Below are 17,125 nucleotides of genomic sequence, written 5' to 3'. Positions count from 1 at the left end.
GGAGGAGGAGGAGGGGGGGTTACTTGGATGGAGAGGGCGCAGTGAAAAGCTGACAGAGCGGCTGGTCGTGTGTAGGAGGAGACGGAGGAGAACCGGGCGGTTTAAAGGGACGAGGAGGCAGGAGGAGCGGCGCGGCGCGGCGGCTCCATGAGCGGCTCCTGCCGGGAGAGAGCGCCCACAGCCGAGCCGGAGCGCTTCCACTGCCGCGGGTAGAGAGAGAGAGAGAGAGAGAGAGAGAGCCCCGGGCCACAGGACGGCGGTCAGTTGGGAAGTTTTGATGCATATGATCACAACCACCATGATTTTTATGATTCTTGGTGCTTCAGTTGTAATGGTAAGACATCCTCACCTCCCTCCAGCCACATATATCAAATTCTGATTTCCTCACCGAGGCTATTATTTGTCCAATAAATAAAAATAATAATTATAATAATAAAAACATCACATTAATTCATCTGAATTTTAAGAAAGCCTGTTTTAGAGCAGGCCTATCAATGACATGTGGAAGTAGGTAAGCCTATAATTAGCCTACCTGCTGTCATAAATAAATAAATAAGGCAGTTTTCAAGCAACAGTCCCCCCTCTAAGAATCAGGGAGGATCTGCAAGGGGAAAAAACTGCTGTTTTCTTTATGATTCCTTCAAATGTTATTTATTGTAATGACAACCAGTCGCTGTTTGTGGTAATAGCTTAGCTCCCTGATGTCCCAGCTGACTGACATGATGGCTCTTTGCAGGCGATAGCCTGTTTAATGGACATGAACGCACTACTGGATCGCTTTCACAACTACATCCTACCGCATCTACGAGGGGAGGACCGCGTATGTCACTGCAACTGTGGAAGGTAAAGAAATGCCACCATCCTCCACGAAAATATCAGGGGGGGGGCAAAACACGGCGCTGTGTGTTTCTCTCTACCCTGTTTTATTTTCTCTTTTAATTGCCGAAGAGGCCTGGAAGATTTCAGGCGGTGAAGCTCCGCAACCTGAAATCCTCCAGTCTTTGCGCTCACATAGCAACTGATGTTTCCACTGAGGTGGGTTTGGGTTTCGCACCGACAAGAGAGGCTTTGCTGCATGTAGGAGCAAGCTGTGCGTCCGAAACATAAGTAGGCGATGAACTATAGGGGATTTTATGCCGTTCAGGAAAAAAAGAAAAGCTGAGCATCAAGTGCGCGGTGCGGCTCACGCAGGCCCCGCACGGTGTCGCCGAGAATCTCACACTGCTGGGCCGATTATGAACCCAGGAGAGCCGGAGAGTGGAGGTACTGTGGTCTGGGGGGGCTCAGGCTGCTCACCACCCCACCTGCTGTTTGCTCAAACCGAGAGCAGCAAGACACTCATTATTAATATATGAATCCGGATTTAATTGGCATTAAAGGCACACTCGCTGCAAAGCATGAAACCAAACGTACAAAAAATGTTGTCCTGAACTGTATTAAACCGTGCAGTTTCAAAGAGTGAACTCCAGTTAGCTTTCCAGATATACTGAATGCAATTCTGAAATGAGGGTCTGCACTCAAAGTAAACAAAGCACTTTAATGTTTGACCTATTTTCAGACACTTTCTGTAGGTAAACAGCACACATGGTCGCTGGCATCCAGTCACAAACATTTCGCTTGATATGAGAAAAATATTGTGCAGATTATGATTTTTATTTTGTTTGGTCTTCATGACTTTGCAATGAGTGCTTTTATTATGCTAAAGCAGGGATAAATCTCCAAACTGCAACAGTCTAATTTAAAGATAAACCTCCAAACAAATGGATGCTTTTACAGCAGGCTGCAAAAGGATTAATTCATTCTGCTTTTTTTTCTTTTGTTGCCTCACAACCTTGAATTTAATTGGATTTTTAATTTGACTTGATGTAGTAATTCTATAAAACTACTTTGGATAATGATGTTAGATGGGGAAAAATAACTTGTTTGAAATAATAAATCTTTTTATGTATATAAAACTAAAAACGTCTGCGTGTGTATGTAATCAGCTCTCAAAACTCACTGCGTTGTAGAGCCACCTTCTGCAGCATCAAGTCTCTTCAGGTGTGTCTCCAGGACTTTTTGACCAAAATGCTGCAGCTCCTTCAGGTTGGACGGATGCTGATTAAACCAGAGAATCTCAGTTGGACTGAGGTCTGGATTTGTCTTTAAACCATCCAAGTTCTGCTTCAGCCGTGTGTTTAAGGTCACCTCCTCAAACCTCTGAGACTCCAACAAGTTACCTTCATGTATTTCTCTGTATTTTGCTCCAGCCAGTTTCCCAGTCCCTCGATGGCCTAAAAGTTCCAGTTTGGGCTCGTCTGACCACAGCACCTTCTTCCACACGTTTCAGGAGGAAATTCCAAAAAGTCCAGCTTTTTCTTTCATTAAAGTAATGTTAGTTTTTTTTGTTTTTCTTCCTGCCACTCGTCCATGCAGCCGAGTCCTGTGCACCTTTTAGTGGACTTATGGACAGATCCTCCCATCTCTGCAGGAGATCAGCTCTATCAGGGTTATCTTTGGCCTCAAAGTAACATCCATACTTTGATTAATGGCCTCCTTGTTGGCCACTCTGAGAGTTTCGGTGGACGACCAAACGTTTGCTGGTTATTTTTTTATAACCCAACCCTGATCCGTATTCTCCACAACTTTGTGTCTGACCTGTGTGGAGAGTTCCTTGGTCTTCATGATGCCTCTTGCTTGGTGGTAGCCCTCAGTACTTAGAGGTGTTGAACTGGTGTTGATTCTGGTGGCTGTTGCAACATCTAACACGTTTAGATATTTGACAGTCACATATGGATCTGATTTTCCAAACTGTGGACAAATTACTGCTTTTAATCCCATTAAAACACAAATTAAACTCCAGCTTGTAGGGCACCAAAATGGAAATTTTACCAAGAGGAACAAATACTTTTGCGACCCACTGAATTTGAATTTCGTCCTCAGACCTTAAATCCCGAGGCAAGGCTAGGCAGCTTTATTTGTATAGCAGTGACCCGTGTCCTGCAGGTGACCAGTTCATGTTACTGAAAAGATTCACTTTAAAACAAAGCAGTACTCTGCTCAGTGCAGTGTGGGGGCTGATGTGTTAGCAGTTAATGAGCAGCATTAAGAAGCCAGTTTTTTAGCCTTTAAATCCAGAAATAGGTCATCCTCAATCCTTCTTTTGAGAGGGATATAATTTGAGTAAAAAGGGAGGAAAGAACTCTCTCACACAATGATGTGATATAGATTAATCAAGACAAAATATGTGGAACTCTTATTTGCACCTAAACTGCCAATCCATGTGTGCTGCTGCTAGAGAATTCTTAAAAAGAAAATCCCTTTTTTAATGTTTTTCGACTGGCCCAAAAAAACACATCACTGGACAGCACGCACATCCGAACCTCTGCCCCGCCTGTTAGTGCTGAGGTTACTGTAGCCACATCTTTCACTGACCTGGAAACACTCCTGAATGGACCCGGTCATCTGTTGTCACGTAAAACGAGAATGGAGAGAGGAAAGCTTGGGCTTTTCCTGCCTGTCCTTCCATCCGTGAGGCGTGGAGGTGTCGGGACGCCCACAGCGTTCACCTTATCGGGCTCGAGGACACAGCTTGTGTCATCTCATTTGGCTGTGTTCACGTTCTGATTCAGAGGCCACTGGATACAGCTAAATCCTCTTAGACGGAGTAAATCCCGGCAAATAAAAACTGATTTCGTGGCAGGGAAAGTTTCATCTAAATTCTGTTTTGCTGAACGTTTTGATATTCATAGAATAAATATAGGTTTGCTGAAAAATTTGCAGAGTTCATGTTAAGGAAGTTTAAATGTGCAAATATAGTCTCAGGAAATTCTTTGTTTTATTTATAGGCACTGGGGTAAAATGTTCTACGGGTTACATAAAGTTTAGTTTTGTTCTTGGAGAGAATGTTTTGGCAGGAGTGCACTTTAGCTGCATCGCTCAGATCAAGGAGATCCAGAAGTGGAGGATTATTACCACATTTGGCCAAACCTCCTAAGAGAAAGGTGCTTATCTTTGGCCCCTGTCCTCATAAGAGAAACTCCCCTAAAACATCCATCAACCACAGCGTGTGAGTTGGTTTTCTTCAGGTAAAATTGTAAAAGTAAACATTATTTCTATAGATGCCAAACCAACAGGTAACATCTGTTTCAATTTATGTTTTTTTGTTTCTTGTTTTGTTAGGATTTGACTTGGATTATGTTTCTGTCATGAATTTAAACTATTTTTACCCTCCGATTATGATTTCTTCCCCATGTTTCTGTGAGTTTACTGTGTTAGCAAAATACTCTGGACAGATTTTAATGAAACTCACAGAAAGTAATCATTAGATGTACGTCTATAGCTGAATAACTTTTGGAGTCACCGTTATTCAAGATGGCCACCACAGCTAATCAGCATTAGCCAGCACAAAAATGTCTGTAAGTCAGGTAATTCTACAGATATTGAGCTGAGATTTGGTTTGGTAGTAGCTGAGAGTCATTCACAACATATATCTAGAGCACTAATACATCTCATAAGATATCGCAACACGTTGTGTAAAATGTCATTTACAGAACAAAGTTTGACCAAAATGGCTACAACTCTGATTTTTCAACAAAAGATGATCTTAGTTTAAACTCTGGCATGAAGGGCAACAGTTCAGACGCCTTCCTTCAAAGAATCCTAGGTATAAGTATGTTCTTTTGTCTTTTTTAAGTAATTCCAGTTGTGCTTTAGATTTAAGTTAGTTTAAGTTTAAGTTTCCAGTTTTTTGTCATACCAGATTTCTGTTTCTGAACAAGTCGCTGGCAGCTTATTTTTCTCTGCATATTTCCAGTGTTTTCTTTGTTGTCTGATTTTTGTCACACTTTTCTTAGTCCATGAGTTCTTTAGTGGCTTCGGTTTTTGGTTTTGTTATAATATGACAGTGGTTTGTATTTTTCTGTCTGATTGTTGCTAGTTGGCCTGTGACTGAGTCCCTCAAGGATCAGGACATCATTATGACTTTTACTTTACTTCCAACTTTGCATCAAGTATTGATTTTTTTTTTGTTGTTGTTTCGGAAAGGAATTAGTCAGAAACAGAAAAATGCAGTAACATAAATGACCAGTTGAGCAATTTAAAGTAAATTGAAATGATTTCTGTCCATAATTCAGCATGCAAACAACTCTAAAACAGGAGATCTGCTACGTTTTGGAAAAAAGTCATCTCAGAGTCAGCGTCTTCTATCCTGACTGGTTTATCTCCTGCAAGGCTTTCAGAATCACTGAAGTGCTGTTTTACTCTGAACTGTCTTCAAAAACCTCCATCAGTCCAAACCTGTTATCACTGTACATCCCAAAGTGTGTGAGTGCTCCCGTACTCTCTCCCAGCAGTCGGATTTCTGTTTCTGCTGCGTTCACTTGTGATGTTTGTCAGGCAACTGCTCGTGTTTTTAGACAGGAAAAAAAACCTTCATCCTGTCCCAGGAGGGCTGTAAAGGCTGTCATGTCAAATAAAAGGACCTGTTTTACAATACTAATGCAGTTAAGCAGTATGAGCTTCAGTAATTCTGAAGAACCTGTTGTAGGGTTAATATGAATGAGATCTGGAGGCTTTAATTATGTCTGTGAAAAACATCAGTTGTCTTTAATCTGCATAAATTCAGTGCAACATTGTCAAATTTTTCCAACACAGTTCTTTCAGGTTTTCTGTTAGATGTGAACATGTGTTGGACATTATCACCAACCAGTAAATTTGTGGAAATAACAACTAAAAATCAACTTCAGGTTAAACCTCTTATTTCATACCAGTTAAAAATCTTTCTGCAAAAAATTTAAATCTTTTATATACAATTCATACAAGACAAATACATAAAGAAAAAAAATTACACAAAAATGTAGGTTTTCTTTTTTTAATACGTATTTTTATATTAATTTAATATAATATAATATAACCGCCCTTCTGAGAAGCACTTGAAACATCATATTCTTTTAAAGCTTCAAGACTTTTCTGCAAATTTAAAATGACAACTCAGCCGTAAACTTTTTCTGCCTAAAGTGCAGCCTGGGGACACCCAAGGGTCCTTAAGAGGGCTTGAGGGGTTTCCTGCAAAGTGCGGATTAGTGCAGTCTTATTTAGATTTAAAAATCTTTAGACAAATCCCCGCGATAGAGGGGATAGGTACGTGAATAAATGTACAAACAGCACATCTAAAATGTCCATCATCTTCTCCTGTCTGTCCTCAAACGCAGGCATCATGTCCACTACGTAATCCCGTACGATGGGGACCACTCCCTGGTGGACTCTTCAGAGAACTACTTTGTGAGTGACAGTGTGACGAAGCAGGAGATGGACTTGATGCTGGGCCTGCTGTTAGGCTTTTGCATCAGCTGGCTGCTGTTGTGGCTGGACGGAGTCCTGCACTGTGCCGTCAGGGCCTGGAGGGCGAGCCGGTACTATGGTAAGACAGATGTTGTTTGCTTTCTAAACTGCTGTGGATTTACCAACTCAGTCCTGGGTTTCTCACTTACATTCATTTTTTTATGGGGTCTAAATGCAGCTGCTACATGAGAGGAAACCAAACAAACTGGAAAAATTGGATTTTCTGCGAAAGTGCCGTGTGAACGCTGAGTGACTTGGTTGAAATTTGTTGAAGTTAAAACAAGTCAACCATAAACTAAAATGAGTACAGTAGTAGCTAAAAGCTAAAATGAGAAAAACCATATACTAAAATTAGGCAAACAATAGCTAAAAACTAAAATTTATAATGTCATAGCTAAAAGCTAAAGCCAGCAAAACAGTAGCTAAAAGCAAAAATTAGCAAAAAAATAGCTGAAACCTGAAATTAGCAGGACTGTAGCTGAAAATTAAGATTAGCAAAACAGTAGCTAAAAGCTTAAATTAGCAAAGCAAAAACTTAAAGCTTAATTTAGCTAAAATTAAAAGTCCCCATTCATTTCAGTGAAACTACAAAAGTTACATGAAGTGAAATATTTTAAAAACGTATAATAGCTGCAAGTACCAAAATTCAGAGCATTTATCTACTGAATTAACTGAACATTTTGATATATAGGTAACTAAAATACCCAAAAGGATGCTGAAGTAGTTAAATGCCGAAAGACGTATGAGAGAAACTATAGAGAGGAACACAATAATGTGAATTTTGAATCAGCATTCAGACAATGATATAATTTACCTCTAGCTCAAAAGCAAACTTTTAGTGGTGAATGACAAAAATATCTGTTTCATGTAGCTGTCGAGCGGGTAAAGAAAATGGGTGGATGGGTGGAGTTGTCCACCATGTCTCTGCGTCTTCGAACTCTTGCCTGGGTAACACAGCAGTTGGTGGATCTCTAAAAAATGACTTCTCCTCTTTGCATGGCCCATTTTTGGCTCTTCTCACCAATTTTTTTCTCAGTTCGCTGCGACCTCTTGGAAATCCTCCAGCTGCTGTATGTGATTATTCAGATGTGGGCACATCAGAAGCATCAGTCAGGAGAAAGGGATTTTAAAATGGCTTTTTTATGTGTAGGAAAGACAAAATACCTCATTTTTAAATAGTTTGTGTCAAGGAAACGTCCCATGAGTTGGCAACATCAAAAGAAAAGTATTAGTATAATATATTCCTTGTTTAAGTGTTCAACAAACATGTGTTTACGTTACTTGTAAACTGCTTTTAAACCTAAAAGGGGTGACTAAAAATGACAAATGCTTTTTTGTAGGCCATTTATGAGTTTATTTTATCTTTCTCAAACTGCTGGATAACATCAAATGTCCTGCAGATACATATTTATCAGTTTGAATACTATACCTTATTACTTTTTCGATAAAAACTGTTCTGTATCTCATTGCACAGCTTTGTAATAAAACATGCAATTTATGCATCAAAATCTATGGCTATGCTATTACTTTTGGTAGCAGTACTTTGTACAACATAGACAAAATCTGCAAAAATAAAAATAAAAACCTGCACAAAAAACCTAATGACGATCAGTGGGACTTTGGTAAACCCAGCCCTCTTTGGAGCTCTGTAGCTCAGATATACTTCACGGTAGAAACATTATTCAAACTTTAAACGGGTCACAGAAAGTTGGACTTTGCATGTCTGAACTGGTGCTGTGACATCTTTTATGGTTTTTACCCAATCACAGTTTGAGTTTGAGGATTTTTGGTGATTTTCCATGGAATGTTGAACCGACAGTTGATGACGTCACTCTAACTTTTGAAACGATGAAAATTTTCTAAACCCTTTCAAAAAAACTCTTCCTACTCTCACAATGTTTTTTTAGTGCACGTACAAATTATACACCAAAATAAAAGTCTTTTTGTCTTCTTTCACCCAGCGTGTCTCTCACTGCTATAAAACTAATGGTTTTCCTTCAAATCCCCCCAGAGTGCAGCGAGTGCACACCCAAGCTTCAACCAACTTCAGTTATATTTTAGGTCACAATATTCTCTTCAAAACTGGAAGTGAAGTGTGTGTTTAAACTCTCATATCTCCTACATTAAACACTGCAGACACATTCAAATTCACATGTGTGACTATCAGTGTCTTCTGTCGTAATGGTTCACGGCTCCGACTTGTAGTTTTTGCGCAGCGGCTGTTGTTTGAGGCTTATTTTTTCAGTCTTACGTGATTAACCTTGCAGTCATGGAGTGACAGACACAGGTGTGTGGTTGCCATGACAACCACAATGTTTCATCTGTGCGCCACCTTACTCAGAGATGAAATAAAATAGCTGAAAAGCTACAAGAACAAACCTGGCAGCTGCCATATTTTTTCAATAATGCCACAGTTATGTGAATATCAAGCATTGTGACAGATATTAAATGAAGACAAATGCTCATATTAGAAAAGCAGGATCATAATGTATTTCTGAGCTGGTGCTAAAAATAACCTGCTGCAACTTATTGGGAAACAAATGACTCATAAATAATTATTGGACAAAATACCAAATCACTACATCTTTTATTAACCCTATATTAGTTGGATATAAGTACATTTAGAAGATTTTATTTTTTTATAGTCAGGACAAGTGTTTCCTGTGTATATTTATTTATTTATTTATTTTTCTATTTGTTATTTCTTCAAAAAAAATATTTTTTTAAAATAAATTTCCTACCATAATGACACTGTGACAGTGAAGTAACACACGATACAAACATCTAAAAAATTAGGCAATAAACTCAGTTTATTTGTTCCTTTTTTCACTGTTTATCTGCGTCTCTTTTCTGCCCTGGATAAAATCTGATTTCTGTTATTCTTTCTGATTAAACCTCCTCACATATTGAAGGCGGTTGGAGCTCTGCTGGTTTAAATTAATTAGCCAGAATTCATGAAATAAAAGAACTGAGCACATTCTATTTGTACACAGTGTATTTTTACAATAAAAAAGTCAAGAAATGTTTTTAAACGGAAACAAACGATGGTGTCCAGGAGGGTTTGTATGATGTTGAATCAATATAAGTGAGTTAAATGAAGTTGAGTCAGTTTATTAAGAGGCAGCTACTTTTCCAGCCAAGACAAGCTACGTAATTTAAGGTATATATCTGTATTATTTATATTGCCAGTTTCCTGGTTTACTGTCACTTTATCTGCACAAACCAGAAAAATGGCAGCCAGGATTTACAACTTATCACATTTAAATTATAATTACTGGTTAAGACGTTTAGCAAACATGAGCTATAATAACAGGATTTAAAATATATTCAAAAATGTTATTTTAAATCAGTTTTATCTGAACAGGGACAGTAAAAAAAAAAAAAAAAGCATAAAAATCGATGCGACTGTTGGCTTCACAAAAACTACATTGAGCCGATTCAGCTAGTTTTTGTCTCTTGTCAGGATTTTTTAAAAAAGCTAAAGCTTCAGAAATGAATACTAAAAGCTAATATATGCAAATAAAATTAGTTTTTTTTTTTGATCATCCAAATGTACAGTTTTGGAAGCAGGTCTCTATCGACAGGTCACCAGTCCATCACAGGGCCACACGGAGACAAGCGCTTCGTTCAAATCTAGGGACAATTTTCAACAGAAAAACCAAAGGTTTATTGTTTAATATAAAATATATGAATTCAGATTTGGTGCAGCTTCAAACCAGGCTCAGATCACACAGATTGAGATGTTTCTCTCCCACCATCTGATATGCTGCAGTGAATGCCTCATTTCCGCACGCTGTGTGTTTAAATCCAGCTGGAGGGGGGTGTGGTGTTGCNGGGGGTGGGGGGATTTTGGGGAGGGTGATAGCTGCTTCTTAATTTCCTGTTTTCTGTCAGCATCCTCTCTCTGAAATATGTCATTTCTCTTTCCATCTCCATCTGACAGATGAAGGATGCACGTTGTTTTAGCGAGAGAGATGGAATTCAGCGGATTTAATGAGACAGAACATGCGGTCCATAGTTCAGCAGCGCCACATATGGTTGGTTTCTCGGGGGTGGGGGGGTGCTGACTAGAAAGGACATAAAGAGCCAGAGAAGCCATTAGATGCAGATTTGAAACGTGTCACAGCCCTTGCTGCTCAACATCAGTGTGCGGTGGGAAGTCGCTCCCTGATAATCTCAGGTTTAGCATCCTGGATTACAGCGGGTTTAGTTTCTCACGGCCATTGTGGTGATTTCTCAGGATTTTCCCACCCTGTCAGGATCAAACTCAAGAGTGGGGAAGCAACGAATCTCGCGAGATGCGATACCGCTCAGAGAATGTGTTGAAGATGAAACTACCACACCAAAGTTTAGCTCAGTGTCTAGAACACTGACTGAATTATAGCCATTTTTTTGTGTTTCCTAAGGTTGATTAGCTGTGGCTGACATCCTTAATTGGGTTGGCCCCAAATGTTAATGAGTTGTAGATATACATTCAACGAGAACAAAAATACTGGGCACCGTATTGAACTCTAAGTATGTGTTGGGGATGATGCTCAGCTACCACCACACCAAATTTTAACTCACTATCTTTGAAACTGGTTGAGTTATAGTCATTTTTGGGCGGCCATCTTGAATTAAGTTGATTCTAGAAGGTAAGCAGTTATAGCGTTACACTTAATGATTACTTTCTGGGAGTTTCATTAAAATGTGTCCAGAAATTCAGGAGATATTTTGCTAAAAGACAGACACAGTTGAGTCCAAAAGGTAACGGCAAAGTTTTAAAAACAGTGATGATCAGTTAGAGCTCAAAGTATGTGTTGAGAATGAGTCTCAGCTACTACCACACCAAATCTTTACTCAATAGCTGTGGCTTTACGTGATGTATAGCCATTTTTGTGTTGATTGGCTGTTGTGGACATCTTGAGTTGGGGTGACTTCAGAAGTTCATCAGTTGTAGATAGTCATCCAATGTTTTCTTTTTGAGAATTTCGTTAAGATTTGTCCACGTGTTCATGAGATATTTTTTGCTAAAGCTACAAACACACTCATGCACACAGACACAGGCAAAAGCATTATTGCCTCTCGACTTCGGCAGTGGGCAGTAAATATTCTAAAACCTTAATCTGGAAGATTGTGTTGGCTCTTTGCTGTATGATTTATGTTTCTGAAGAATGCCCGTCATGTGGAGTTGGCCTGGATTTTAGTTTTAAGAATAAAGAAGCTGATATGTGACCTGGATACTGGGTCTGCATGGAAAAGCTCCTCAGGCAAGATGTGGATGTATCAGGCTAAAGAATGACACTTAAACACATCATTTAGATGTCTGAAGAAAAAGTGCTTCAGTGAACAAATTGTTAACCCCTGAAGGCAAAAGGCCGATAATGTTTTTGCCCTTGGCTGTGTGTGTTTGTCTGCAGTGTTAGCAAAGATTAATTTTAATGAAACTTTCCGAAAGTGATCATTGGATGAACAGCTACAACTGAACAACAGTTCAAGATGGCCACAGCTAACTGACTTTAGCCAACACAAAAATGGCTCTGACTCAATCAATTTTACAGAAAATGACTTTAATTTGGTGTGGTAGTAGCTGAGAGTCATCCTCAACACATACGTACCTCTAGCACTAACACAGATCTCACATAATTTTTTGAGATCGTGCCTAATTCTTTTAGAAGGTTTGACCGAAAGAGCTTTAACGTTAAGATGATCTCAGTTTTAAACTCTGGCCTTAAAGGTGGCTAGCGATATGCATTGTTTCAAGGAAAGCTAGGCCATAAATTGTTGCACCAGTGAGGAAAAATTACTGTTACATTAACTGCAACAAAAAAAAATTAAAAATTAGAGTATAAAAAAATTTCCTCCCCCTTTTCAGGAGGAATACCCCTCATTTTTTTATGTGTGTCGCTGTCGGGTCAGACACATTTAGCCTCTGTGAGATGAGTGAAGGTGAGGCTGACAGAGCAGGGAATGGACGTGTGTGTGTTTGTGGGAGCAGGATGGAGATGCTGTCACATCTCCACCCCCCATTTGCACACACATGCACTCTTTACTGGAGCTAAAAATAGAACAAGAGAGCAGCTGGAATGGCAAGTAAGAAACACACACGGTGCATTGAAATGCACATTGATTTCCGCTGCACGTTTTATTTTTTTCCTCCTAATTTCATCTCTTACTCCTCCCTCTTACCCTCCTTCCTCATTTATTAAATCTACTCCTGGTCATTTCCTTTACAAAGCCTCCTACTGCTTCTCTTTTTTTCCCCTTTATTGCCAATTTGCAGTTAATATCTGATGCCAGATGCTCCTTTGCAAAAGACATCAGGAGAAGGAAAAACACAAAAATTGTAGGAAATGATGACTTAGCGTTCGGCAGTAACTTCCCCTCTGGCTTCTCTCTGCATAACAATTTTATTTTCTGCTTTCCTTTTATTGAAATGAGAGAAACCTGTCTTTGTTGCCCCCTTTCCTTTGGATACCCTTCAGAGCAGTCCTTGTGGACAGCACACCCATTCACAGCTATAAATAACTCACTCTCTTCCTCCTCACCTCCTCCCCTCCGACCAGCACCTCCCCCTCCTCCCCCCCTCTCCTCTTTTGCTCATCTCCGAGCTCAGCCATTTGCTCCTGGGCTTGCTGTCTGGGGCTCTCCTCTCCTTCCTTCTCTCCCTGCTGTCTTCCTGGTTCGCCTCGCCGGCTCCAGTTTATAACCTGACAGGCCAGAATCTATGCTCCACCATTATTCTCGTCGTATTATGGACTACACACTCATAAAACCCCTCTGGGTCTTAACTCGGGCTTACTATTGGAAAGTCTGAGTAAAGTGCAGTGGCTAATTGAGAGGAAAGACTCAGTTTATTCTGAAAGCTGTATAGTTATTTTATTTTATTCTGATATTAGAGAAATAATGAGAAATCTGTAGGGTCAGGGCCAATATTACTTCCTCCCATTTGATGCCATTTGCTATCCACCTCCTCTGTCTCTCTATCCTCGGTGTAAAATAACTCCTACTTATCAGAATCTGAAGTCACAGTTATGATGCAGTCAGTGCTGACAAAAGGTTTTTTTTCTTTTTGTGATCTGCGGGGGCTCATAACTCACTTTTGTGCTGCACATTGTGGGCTACAAAAAAGAAAGATCCATGTTGTTCTGGCTTCTGTTGTTCATTTCTTTTAACTGGGCAAGTCTGAAAATGTTTGAATTCTTGATTTCATTTTTGTGATATGCTCAAATGTAAGATAAGACAAAGTTTATTGCAATTTACTTTAATATATTACAACAGTAGTTCTTAAAGTTGAAGTTGGTACTACACACCAAGAAGATCTACAAGATCATGTAAACTTTCAAAATGGTTTCCAGTAGCATATTTATCCTCATCTGTTACAAAGAGCTTCAACAATGGTTAAAAATAGATTAAAACATAATGCATTGGTTGATTAGGCTGTTTGTTAAACAGCCTGTGACGTTTATACTATTTAACCAGCAACAGTTGGGGTAACAAATCTCTGCAACTTTTATTCTGTAGGTCAAAAGCAGAAAAGTTTGGGAACCACTCCATTATAGTACATGCGTAAAAAAAGGTTAGACATTAAAAAAATAATAATAAACAATTCAAAAATAAAAAAAGCTGAACTAATATTGCATATACTGTACATGTACACGAACTAAAATTGCATTTGCAGCCGTTAATGTTCAAAAGCTCTTCATGTTTCTCAAACTGCACTTTGATTTTTACGACTTATGCCTCTTAAAGTGATATTTCAGATCTGTTAATGTGGTGTTCTGGAGAAAGGTTTATAATCAATTAATATCTTACCTGTTGTAGATAGATCTTTGAATGACCTCACTTTAGACAAATAGTTTATTTCTGACCCCAGACCAGATTGGATTGCTGCCGTCTGAAAACAACTCCAAACCCTCATACTATTTCATGCAAACACAATTTAAAAGAAATCATTTTCACCATCATCAGTTTTGCATTACACAGTTATTATTTGAAAGTGCCTCGAGCAGCAGCAGCAGTTGGCTATAGCATTCAATGCATCTTGCTGGTCATTAGCATAGCCTGGACGAAGACCTCTGCCCTTATCTTCTTACTCCCTGCTTTAAGACTGATGTCATGGCTGATAAGATACTAACTGCTGACTATCTGACAGAACAGAAACACTGAAGCATTCCACAGCAGCGAGAATTTGAAAAAAAAAACACATTTAAAACATCGCCTTTTTCCTGTTTGTTAACAGTCGTCTTCCTCCTGCAGATACTCCATCCTGGTCATGGCTGCCCCAGTTCTGCAACCTTCGAGACCTCCGTCGCCGAGCCCAGCTCAGGCAGCTCGAAGACTCCAGCGGCAACATGGTCCACATCAAGCAGAAGCTCTACCACAACGGCCACCCCAGCCCCCGACACCTCTGACTCTAAAAACAAGAAAGAAAAAGAAAGATAAAGTAGTCCTCCTCCTTTCCTTCAAACTCCTCCTTCCCTACAACACACCACAGCCCCTTCGTGCCAAACTTCCCCGCGGCCAAATGTTGCCTCAGAGACCTGGAAAACTGCCCTTCCTTTGTTTATAATATGCCCCCCTTTCACCCCATTGGACAGGGGTGAACCCTGTCTCTGTCTGCACTTAAAAAAAGTCCCAAAATGGAACGAGAATATTTGTTGCCACTGAAATCTTAAGTCTATGTCCACCATTGTGGGAAGAAGAGGAAAAACATTTTTAAAAGGTGTTTTTTTCTGTATAGAGACATTTTCTGTGTTTATTGTTAAACTTGGCATGCTCTCTTAGAACAGGGTAAGATTTGGGCAGCGTATGGAGTGGGGGGAGGCGAGATGGGTGTTTTTATTTTTCTGTCGGGTGGGACGGGGGGACTTGTAGGGTTGGGGTGAATGCGACTGCCGGGTGGGTGAGTTTTTGTGTTGGTTAGATTGCTGCTTCTGTAAATAGGTATAAATACAGATAAGTGGGAATTTAACAAAATGGGGTGAGGAGCGGGGGTAGAATTACTTGTGTGAGAGAACTGGACAGTTTGAGTAGAAATTACAGGGAAGGAACAGAAAGTGGAGTCTGTTTGCAAACTGGATGTGAAACATGTGATTTCTGCTAAAAAAAAAAAAAAAAAAAAGATTAATTAGCTTTGTTACTTAGTGAATTAACTGAATGTATTAATTTTCCTGTAAATATGTGAGGGGGGGAGGAGGGCGTGTGAGGTGGCGGTCGGAGTTCTCTTTGCTAAATCACCATTGTTTCGTTTTACACACGAGGAAAAATAAATGCCAGCCAAAATTAGTCAGTTAACACCCATCCGTGTTCCCCCAAGATCATCCAGTTTCATCTAATTCCCTCACTACGGCAAGCCCTTTGGGTATTTATTCCATATTCTTGATCTCAATCATCATTTTCACCCACTAGTTCACGATTGAACTGCACTAGTTGCACATTTGGTCTCACTAGTTCAACATTTTGGTGTAAAAGTCATACTAGTCAGCTCTTTTGCTCACTAGTAGCCCAAAAGTTCCAACTAGTGGGCTTTTTTAAGGAACTAGTGAACCACTGGACCAAACTAGGTGATGAATGTGTCTTACAAGTTAACTAGTAACCTTTAAAAACCCTTACATGCTAAATAGCCAACAGAAACTATGTCTACTAGTTGACTCGTGACAAAACATTTTCTAGGAGCACTAGTTCACTAGTGAGGCCAAATAAGCTTTAACTAGTGAGCATTTTGAGTGTTACTAGTTACCTAGTAAGGCCAAATTTAGTTGCACTTGTCAACTATTCAACTACTTTTAGGCACATTACACAACTTGTTGACATTTTAAGGCACACTAGTCGACTAGTGAAGCCTTTAGTGAGCATTTTGGGTGTTACTAAGTAACTAGTAAGGACAAGTGTGTCAACTAACTGACTACTGAGCTATTTAGAGTTTACTAGTCAACTATTTAAATTTTTAGGTTGCGCTAGTCAACAACTGTGCACATTTGACAGTCACTAGTTGACTAATAAGCATAGTTTGTGTTCACTAGTTAACATGTAAGAATTTCTGCTGCATACTAGTTAACTTGTACGACACATCTGTCAGTTAGTTCAGTTCAGTGCAAGCCCACTAGTTAGAACTTTTGGGCTACTAATGCGGCAAAATACTTACCAGTATGACGTGCTCCAACTGTTTGGGCAAAAGTGCCACTCGTTGACAAAAAAAAACTATTACTAGTAAGGGTGTTTGTTGAACTAGTGTGACCAAATATGCAACTAGTTCGGGGAAGTTTCAAACTAGTAGGCGAAAATGATGCTTTATTTCAGAAATATGGAATAAATACATAAACGACTTGCCATATCCACCTTTTCACTCGTCAAGAGCAACCAGCCTTTGAGCAGAGGGAACCCTCACCCAACACCCTCCCCCATCCGCCCTCACCCTCTCTGTCCAGACATTGCTGTTGTGAGGATGAAATGTCTGTTTTATTAAAAGTGCCACTGAAGCACAACAGTGACCTCTGATGTTTGATTGTGTCATTCCCGAGCAGCGATGAGAGCACGTTCTCACACTGAGAGGTTCTTTCGGAGTGCTGATTATACAGCAAGGTCCTGCAGACAGCGCCGGTTTTGATTAATAAAATTCAAGCAGAAATATGGAGAGCTGCTGACTAACAACACTTCTGAGGTGACTAAACAATGCCAGCAACACCCTCGTGGAGCTGAGAAAGCCCTCTGTTATTATTCCAGGTCAGAGAGGGCATTTTAAAATATAGTTTTTACTTTTACTGGCTATTCTTTGGGAAATACAAATTTATTAGTTAAAACTCTGGGTTAAAATGTATTTAGC

At 39.7% G+C, this 17,125-nt stretch overlaps 1 protein-coding gene across 1 annotated transcript; it reads left to right on the top strand.

The window, feature by feature from the left end:
• Positions 1–28: 28 nt before the first annotated feature.
• On the top strand, positions 29–16,793 carry tmem240a (transmembrane protein 240a). The gene is made up of 4 exons (XM_017411416.3): positions 29–334; positions 737–843; positions 6,192–6,400; positions 14,560–16,793. Exons 1-4 carry the CDS (start codon positions 278–280, stop codon positions 14,712–14,714), a joined length of 528 nt encoding a protein of 175 aa, XP_017266905.1. The 5' UTR covers positions 29–277; the 3' UTR covers positions 14,715–16,793.
• Positions 16,794–17,125: the final 332 nt, after the last annotated feature.

This window comes from Kryptolebias marmoratus, linkage group LG8 (genome assembly GCF_001649575.2).
Source record: "Kryptolebias marmoratus isolate JLee-2015 linkage group LG8, ASM164957v2, whole genome shotgun sequence".
Classification (NCBI taxonomy): domain Eukaryota; kingdom Metazoa; phylum Chordata; class Actinopteri; order Cyprinodontiformes; family Rivulidae; genus Kryptolebias; species Kryptolebias marmoratus.
The sequence above is the reverse complement of the archived record's forward strand: the minus strand, read 5'-3'. Positions and strand labels throughout refer to the sequence as shown.